This window comes from Priapulus caudatus, unplaced genomic scaffold (genome assembly GCF_000485595.1).
Source record: "Priapulus caudatus unplaced genomic scaffold, Priapulus_caudatus-5.0.1 Scaffold1687, whole genome shotgun sequence".
Lineage (NCBI taxonomy): Eukaryota > Metazoa > Priapulida > Priapulimorpha > Priapulimorphida > Priapulidae > Priapulus > Priapulus caudatus.
Window position 1 is genome coordinate 52,971 of NW_014578748.1, and position 9,578 is coordinate 62,548.

Sequence of the window (9,578 nt, forward strand, 5' to 3'; positions counted from 1 at the left end):
ACATAGGGAGTTTTTTGACAGCGGGCGACTTTCTTGCGGGCAGTATCTTGTCGGTGCTTAATATCATAATATTATATGCTTTGGTGGCATTAGCTGGGCACTTGTTATAACCAATTTTTAACCAATGTAAAAACAATGTGTAACATTTCTCTGGTTTGATTAGATGGAGCGACTTAGAAAATCTTAGATGGAGCGTCTTTGGTTATATACCATGGGTTATACATTGTTTTCACATTGCCATTGTGTTTTTCGTGTTGTGACGTTGCACCGCGCTTGGTGCAAAATTTCGCACTATTTTAATGTTTTTGAACGTAAAATGTGAAAAAAAATAAAACTGAAAAAAAATAAATAGGCAAGAATGTTCGTAGCCACAAGTTTGGAGAGGATCCGTTGAGCGGTGCGGAAACGTATAGCCGGACACACACACACACACACACACACACACACACACACACACACACACACACACACACACACACACACACACACAGAAAATCTCCAATTTATAGTAAGATTGTTCGATGTGAACATACACTCGTGACTCATACATAGCCCATAGCAAGCAATTAATGTCAGGAACACTAATATCAAATGATTAATCGACCAGATTTTTTGGATTATTAACTAGTTGAGAAACAATCTTATCAGGTAAGAATTTGACGATACGTTTAGTCTCGTTAGTTCTTACTTTTAATGTAAAAAAATGGCAACATTCCTGACGTAGTCAATTTAATTGTTTTTAATTAATTTAGAAATATTTTAATAACATTTTCACACAGTCCACTGTCCGCAGACAGCATTTTACCCACATTCCACATGATATACATGCAAGACGGCAGAAAAATTAACAAAAAAACAACAACGTGTACGAATACATGTATAATCCAGAGCAAAAGCTTTAATAATATAATAAATAATATACGGTCAAGACAAAACAGGTATTGTACTTGTAAAGTCTTACAGACTTCTCCCGTTCCTATTCGCCATGCGATGTAGCGCGGACTATTATAAACACGGACTGCACTACGAGGACCTAATATGTTCAGTGCCGGATTAACCATTAAGCAGACTAAGCACGTGCTTAGGGCACCAGGGCCAAAGGGGGCACCACAAAGTTGGGAAAAGAGTGAAAAGAAAAAAAAACGAATAAAGATTTGTACTTCCCAGGTGTACCACAAGGGGCCCCCAACAATACAATACAATACAAGGGGCCCCTAATGCCACCCAACAAAGTAGGCCTACTAATTCCCAATTATCAGAAAGTGAAAGGTACTCAAAGACTTGTCAGACACTCATTGATGCTTATCCAGATGACATGAACAGCACTTTGTCTACAGAGCTTCAGCAGTTCCATTCATATGTTCTTCATAAGTTTAAAACAACCAAGAAAACATCTTTCACTCACATGGAACTTTACAACACAATTACAGAAGACAAACTAGAGAGTGCCTTTCCAAATGTTGAAATTGCCTTAAGAATATTTTTAACATTAATGGTCACCAACTGCACAACAGAGAGGTCTTTCTCACAACTGAAACGTGTAAAAAAAAAAATTTGGTCAGACAGGTCAACAACTAAAATGGACTGGGTCAGTGTGGAAAGGAGGGGGCACCAAGATTGGACAGTGCTTAGGGCACCAGTGAGCCTTAATCCGCCCCTAAATATGTTATATACTGGAACCACAACATTTTAAAGACTGACTCCAGCTCGTACAAGGCCAGCTGTCCCTGGACCTGGACCTGTTTTGCTTTTCGCGCACTCTTTTGGTTGCATGTTGCGCAATTCACTGTCAGCTGTACTACCCGGAAGTAGTATATCCGTAGCGCCACCTACGGGAATCATGTTGCGATAACTCTGATCGCGGAACCGAGCCATTATAGTTTTAATTAATTTGGGAAGAAAATGAATGATTATGAGGCATGACAATAATCTACTGAGTAAACTACTGAGTAAACACAGTCGATGTGTGAAGTTCTCAAAAAATTATATGTGATAACGAATGCTAGTTTTAGGTATACAGTAGTTCGTTACTGTATTTATATTTAGTATAGGCCTACTCTCAGTCGAAAACTGACAGTTCTAAGTTAAGTTGACACTGAGAGTCAGATAGTTTACCAGACTAGTTGTTACTGCGATCTACTCATCCTTGAGTGAATCTGGTAGTTTCAAAATAGACTACTCTTAATCTCGAACCCTAGTACAAGTTTATTTATTTCGGGAACCGTCCGAACCGATTTAAAAGTGCTTGCTCCGAAGTAACTAGCTTGTAAACTTGACACGTCTAAAAACGTTAGTCTAGTAAATTCACACTAGCGGTTGGGTATAGAGCTTACCAGCTTCGACCAGAGCTTTACAGCGATCCACAGCCCCATATTGAGTTGCCTTCACTATATCAAATTGGCTGTAGTCTAGTTCAGATGGCTCGGCATATAATGCTGCCACTGCCACTGGTTTCCCAGTTGACATCTTAGGGCATCAGTCCTATAAATATTTAATGTAAGGTTATGACACGACCATATTTATACATCCAATACTAGGGCTGAGAGGGTCTATGTCCCCCGGGGTACTGCCGGAGCGTACCCTGGGTACGGTCCGGTATACCGGAACGTACCCTGGTACTATCTAATTAGACCGAATAATTCTGTCCCATATAACCTTTTTTATATTTTGGTGCCCAGCAAACACGGAACATTCTCGTAACATTCGCTGGAGGTTCTAGTTTGGTTACATTAGCCAAAAATATTCCAAGAACATTCCCATATCGTTATGCATTTATTGGTTTTACTTGGTGAAAGAGTTATGTTCTTGGAATTAGACCGGGAGCCCAGGGGGGTCAACCTAGCTGGAAAGGAAACCAATTTTCATGCATATAGCAATGATTCGTGTACATACCCGATGTAAGGAAATGAAGTCTGCGCAGCAGCCGCCTGGTGGCACGTGTGGTCAGTCGGGCGTCATTTGAAAGGCACCCCAAATTGAGCCTAGATTAGCTGCGCAAAGGAAAACCCCATGAACCTATTGGAAAAATGGTTCGGCATTGAGTGCCATGTGTCAGGAGATGGACAACATGCCAGAATTTTTAGTGGTGTAGTGCGCATTGCCGACCAGAAACTAAAAAACCGAACCCAAAAATTGCAGCTAAGATTAGCTGGAAAGGAAACCTTCTGGCCACGCATTGGAAAATGTTCAGCCATAGCTCCCAGGTATCGTGAATGGCCACTGCCAGAATAATTTCAGTGGTGGCGTGTATCCGCCAGACGCCCCCAACTGCCCCCCACCCCCTAAATTGAGCTAGATTTAGCTGCCGAGAAGCGAAACCCCATGAAGACCTATTGGAAAATGTTTGGCATCAGGCTCCCAGGCCTATCAGGAATGGCAACACTGCCCAGAATTTTTTAGTGGTCGGGGCCGCATGCCGCCAGAGCCCCTTAAAAAACCGTTATCCCCAAAAGATTGAGCTAGATTAGCTGCGAAAGCGGAAAACCTTCTGGGCCACCCATTAGAAATGTCCGGCATAGCCTCAGCGTATTCGTGAATGGCCACTGCCAGAATAATTCAGTCGTGGGTGTATCCGCCAGACGCCCTCAACTGCCCACCCAAAAATGATGAGCTAGATTAGCTGCAAAGGAAACCTTTTGAAACCCAACTGCGGAAATGTTTCGGCTTAGTCGCAGCGTATCCTGATCGGCCACTGCCCAGAATAATTCAGGGGTGGGTGCTCATCCAGACGCCCTAACTGCCCCACCCGCGGCCTTCATTATTTAGATAATTAAAATCTCAGCAAGTTAGATAATATTGTCTATTATCTACTTCTTGCATTGCTGCGATAGGAAAACCACTGATCCATCGCTGTCAACTTTGCTTCTCTACCTTATTCTTTTCATGTTGTTAATTTCAGGAATAGAATCTTAGTTCAACAAATCTCGAATGTACAACACAATTGATTTCGATTGAAACAAACATTATTCCCTTATATAAAGCCACTTCTTCTCACCCACTTTCATTTTTCATATACAGTGTATATCATAGTGGTTATATATACGAGTATAGTCCACTGCAGCGACCCCCTTCAGTGGGGACTAATAATGCCAAAGCCGAAGAAAAAGAAGAAGTGTCTGCAAAATCATGCGGACAAGAAAAAATTACACTGAGATAGTTTCTCTCATAAAGCCATACGGCAAATAAAATAAAAATAAAAATAATTACTCACAAGGTCAGCATCACAAGGTATTGACACAAAGGTATTTGATTTATATAAAATGAAAACATCACTATGCAGTTCATTTACAATTCCAAATCACAGTATTCTGCCTTCCAATTTAGCATCCAGTAATTAAACACATTTTTTATTATTCATTTACAGTCAGCTACTCAAGTATTTTCAAAAATCCATTTAATATCAACTATTCAAATTTAGTTCAAACCAGTCATGCTTTTAATTGTCATTTAATCATATTTGCATTTCTGAACTTTACCCCTTGCAGACCCCCAGAAAAAGCTGAAAAGTACAAGTTGTCTAATTAAAAAGTTTCTCAACACCATAGCCAATATTAAGCAGCCGGCTATATAGACCAAACTTTGGCATCTAGCATTCTTATAAAATTTGTTGTTTCTACAAGGATCTCCCCGTCATTCCACCTCCAACATCAGGAGTCTTCATCACTCCATGCCTTTCACCATCTGAATCGCCCCTCGGGGGAGTGGACGTTCCAACATCGGAATATGTTCTGTCACCTTTCAACGTCCATCGTCCTCTGGGCTGGTTATTGGTCATTTTTAAATAAGCTTGCGTACGGCCGGACCTTGAACCATGTGGCTTCAATAGGTTGTCCTTCGTAAGACCACCCATAATCGACGTTGGTGATTAAAACGCCGTTCCCAGGAGATTGCTGTCCAGGCACTCGTGTCCACAACGCGGTAACATAATGCTGTTCGTCTACCTTTCATCGCTGAGGGTTCGACGAGAAGGTGCGAGCAAACCACAGTCAACCCGCCTTTGACGATTTTGCCAGTGGAATTTGGACATGTGTGTGTGTGTGTCGTGTAGATGTGTGTGTTGTGGCTGTCGTGAAGCGTGTAGTGTCTGCCGTCAGTGCGTGGCGTGGCGCGTGAGTGACGTGAGCTTGTGTGTGTGGTAGTGTGTGTAATGTGTGTGTTGTAGTGTGTGGTGTCCCGCGCGCAGTGTGTGGGCCTGTGTGTGTGGTGTGTGGCGTGTGTGTTTGTGTGTCTTTGCATCTCGCAGAGCGGCGACGTGTGTATATATCTCTCGCTCTCTCTACTCTCTCTCTCTCTCTCTCTCTCTCGGCTCTCTCTCTCTCTCTACTCTCTTCTATCTCTCTCTCTCTCTCTCTCTCTTCTCTCTCTCTCTCTCTCTCTCTCTCTCATCTGGTGTGTGGCCTTGTGTGTGGTGTGTGTGTGGTGCCGCCGCGCGCGCCGTGTGTGTGTGTGTGTCTGTGCATGTTGCGCTGCGTGGCGTGCGCGCGCGTGCGTGCGGCGGTGTGCGTGGCGTGCGTGTGTGTGTGCAGAAGCCAGAGAGACGTTGTGTGTCGTGTGTAGTGTGTGTGTGTGTGTGTGTGTGTGCGCGCGCGCGCTGTCTCTCTCTCTCTCGCTCTCTCTTCTCTCTGTGAGTGTGCGTGTGTGCTGTGTGTGTGCTGCGCGCGGTGTGTGTGTGTGTGTGTGCCGTGCGTGGCGTCGATGTGCCGTGAGTGGGTGAGAGAGTGTGTGTGTGCCGTGTGTGTAGTGTGCGCGCTCGCGCGTGTGTGTATCGCTCTCTCTCTCTCTCTTCTCTCTCTCTCTCTCTCTCTCTCTCTCTCCTCTCTCTCACTCTCTCTCTCTCTTCTCTCTGTGTGTGTGATGTGTGTGCGCTGCGGGCGTGCGGGCGTGTGTCGTGTGTGTGTTGTGCACGTGCGCGTGCTGTCCGGCTGATGTGCCGGTGCGCGTCTGCGTAGCGTGCCGTGCGCGTGTGCTACGTGCGGTGCTGATGTGTAGTGAGAGAGAGAGAGTTGTGTGGTGTGTGTGTGTGAATGGTCCTATGCGCGGCGCGCGCCGTGTCTACTCTCTCTCTCGTCTCTGTGAGTGTGCGTGTGTGTGTGTGCTGTGTGTGTGTGTCAATGTGTTGTGTGTGTGCGCGCGCGCGGTCGTGTGTGTGTGTGTTGTTGTGTTGTGCGTGCGTGCGTGACTACAGCCCGGTTGTTGGGTGACGAGAGTGTGGTGCGTGCAGTGTGTGTGCGCGGGCCCGCGTGTGTGTATCTCTCTCTCTCTCTTCATCTCTCTCCTCTCTCNTCTGGCGGCATTTTCGATTTTCCATGATAAAAAAAATGTATATTTTTCCCACATTAAATATTCACATCTATTAAATCTTCGTATCTATGAAATTCAACCCTTTTATAAATACACGGATAATTATCATCGTTTTAGTTCAGATTTGTCACGTGTATGTCTTGGCTAGGTGTTAATGTTTTTACACGTGTAGTCCGTAATCGAACGCAGCCGCATGCTGGCGTACAGTGTGAGAAGGAAACAAATTTGAAATTTCTTCTAATTACGAGAGATGAAATGTTTTTTCTCCAGATTTCAAGTATCGAAAAGCACAATATATCACTAGCAATGGGCAACCATCAATCCACTGCAGTTAGGAAGACGACCGAGAGACCACCAACGAGAATAGGCAGATTACTAGCGTCCCTCACTGGTTACATCTTACTAGGGGCAGCTCGACAGACCGCAACAATCTGGGCAGCTATTCACGGTCACACGGATACAGTCACAGCGTTATTAGATGCGGGCGCTAACATAGAACACGCGAACGTTTATGGCAGGACTGCAGTAATAGCAGCAGCTGCTAACGGTCATACAAATACGATCACAGCGTTGTTAGGTGCAGGCGCTAATATAGAACACGCGGACATAAGTGGCTGGACCGCAGTAATAGCAGCAGCTGGTTACGGTCACACGGATACGGTCACAGCGTTAGTAGGTGCTGGCGCTAACATAGAACACCCGGACGTGATTCGCAGCACCGCAGTAATAGCAGCAGCTATGCGCGGTCATACGGATACGGTCACAGCGTTACTAGATGCGAGAGCTTACATAGAACATGCGAACGATTATGGCTACACGGCAGTAATAGTAGCAGCTGTTAACGGTCATACGGATACGGTCACAGCGTTATTAGGTGCAGGCGCTAACATAGAACACGCAGATGTCGATGGCTACACCGCGGTAATAGCAGCAGCTGTTAACGGTCATACGGATACGGTCACAGCGTTATTAGGTGCACGGTCATACGGATACGGTCACAGCGTTATTAGGTGCAGGCGCTAACATAGAACACGCGGACGTGAATGGCTGGACCGCAGTAATAGCAGCAGCTGGTTACGGTCATACCGATACGGTCAGAGCGTTATTAGATAAAGGCGCTAAAATAGAACACGTTGACGTGATTGGCAGCACCGCAGTAATAGCAGCAGCTATGTGCGGTCATACGGATACGGTCACAGCGTTATTAGGTGCGGACGCTAACATAGAACACGCGGACGTGAATGGCTGGACGGCGTTGATGTTTGCTGCCCGTTTCGGTCATACATCGCTCGTCATGAAGCTACTAGAAACAGGAACGCGTGTGGAGGAGAGTCGCAGTAAGGATGGCAGGACGGTGTTGGCGTGGGCTGCCTACGGCGGTCACGCACTCATTGTGACGGAATTATTAGATAAAAAAAGGGCGTGGCATTCTGTTGACGTGGAAAAAGCGTACCAGGTGGCCGTAGATCGCGCCCGTGACAACACCATCAACAACGGCTATAGAAAATCCGCCGGCGCTATACTGGCTCACCAATACTTTGTCAGTGTTCTGCCCGACAATTGTTATTGTAACACAGAACGTAAGATATCACCCTGTAATGTCAGTGGTGTGACGTCACTGTTTGATATATTGGAGACGCCAGGCTTGGGAAAATTAGAGCATATGGATGAATGCAATAAAATGCGGGACGCCGTGCTAGACCTGATGAAGGGAGTCTGCAAGGAGATGACAAACTTAGACAGTGACTTCTGCTGCAAGCTTATTCTGATAGGCAGCACGGACAACCGCACAAAAGCTGGTCTGCCGGACGAATACGACTTCCTATTCGAAATCGATCGAGAAAAATTAAATATTGAAAACACAAAATCTAATAAAGCTGGCTATGTAACAATTGATAGCCAACAGATTCCGGAAAATCTAAAGAAAAAATTTGTCAAGCTGTTGTGCAAGTCTGTATCGGAAGTCATAAGAAAGGGAAAGCATTCATTCAAACTACAAAGGACACGTATTTTGGCATGGAACAAAGTTTGTACTGAATTAAATATGAAATTTGTTGGCGACGGACATTTTAGATATCTACCTATATCGGTAGATTGCACGCCGGGAGTACGAATCTTGGGCAAGCCAGCTGGCGCAAAAATCTTTCCTGTTAACCACCACCACGTGGTACCCAAGCCTGGCGTAGACACAGATAATACGTGCTGGTCCGTCTGTACGGCAGTAGCGGAAAGCAAAAAGATCAAAAGTTTTAATTCAGTTTATCGCCATGCTCTAATCACAGCAAAGGCATTTCTTGATTGTTATTATAAGTGTGGAAATATATCGAATAAGAATAAGTTGCGTACAAACAGTGACGTTACATATTTACATGCATATAACATAGACGTTATTCAGCTGCATATCGCCACTCGCTTTTGGCCTAAGAAACTGATCAACTCCTACTTCCTAAAACTTGCGCTGCTTCATGTCGCATCACGCAACAAAGCGGATCCGTTGCCGTTCGAAGAAATCGTACGTGAAATATTTCAGTATGTACAATCGTGTATAAAGGAGAGCAAAATGCCGCATTATTATAATAAAGAGCACAATGTTTTGGCCGAGGACCGCAATAAAACAATCTCACACGTGCCGGTCGCGTATTTGTGTAAGCGGCACGTGGATGACTTACTAAGATGGATAATTGATAAAAGTCCGCTGGTGAGTGAGAGCGGACTTATAAAGTTTAGCGCTGAGGAGCTGTGGGAGAAGATGGAGGAGTCGGTCAGTAAAGCGGAGCCAAAAGATGTAGCAGATATCAAACGCTCGTTTACTGACGCTTGTAGTGTACTGGAAAATGTTGTTGTTTTCTTCGCTCCGGCATCGTAGCAACAAGAGTAAAGACGATGTAATCGCAGAATTTGTTCTTGAAGACTGACTTTATTAGTAAAACGCAATACAAATATATATACACTACGGCGACCTAGGCACCCAAGCCTAGGCCCCGTCATCTCTGTTTTCGTATATCTCCACTACATCGTCTCTCGTCTCTTCCTCTCGGTAATAACTAACTTATGATCTTTCGTCCATGCCTATTTATTCGTTTGCGAAAACCGCCTGGCGACATTTTCAATCCGACCGGTTTTTCGTCATTGGCTCATAGGCCAACCTAGGTAGTTGGTTTTGGACCTTGGCTCGTAGGTGTGGCGCGTCGCGTCACCGATCCTCGGTGCAAGGCGATACGGGAGGTGCGCCCGTCCTTTGTCATCGAGCGGTATATGCGTAGCGTCTTATGCGCTAG

General features: G+C 45.1%; 1 protein-coding gene across 1 annotated transcript in view; it reads right to left on the bottom strand.

The window, feature by feature from the left end:
* The window catches only part of LOC106817340 (palmitoyltransferase ZDHHC17-like), a 35,535-nt gene extending 33,163 nt beyond the window's left edge, over positions 1-2,372 (bottom strand). Inside the window, exons 1-2 of the mRNA XM_014821999.1 lie at positions 2,334-2,372; positions 1,702-1,829 (exon numbers count right to left, since the gene is read on the bottom strand). Of these exons, the coding sequence (XP_014677485.1) occupies positions 1,702-1,829; positions 2,334-2,372 (167 nt within the window). The remainder of the gene's footprint in view (positions 1-1,701; positions 1,830-2,333) is intronic.
* Between the last annotated feature and the right edge of the window lie 7,206 nt (positions 2,373-9,578).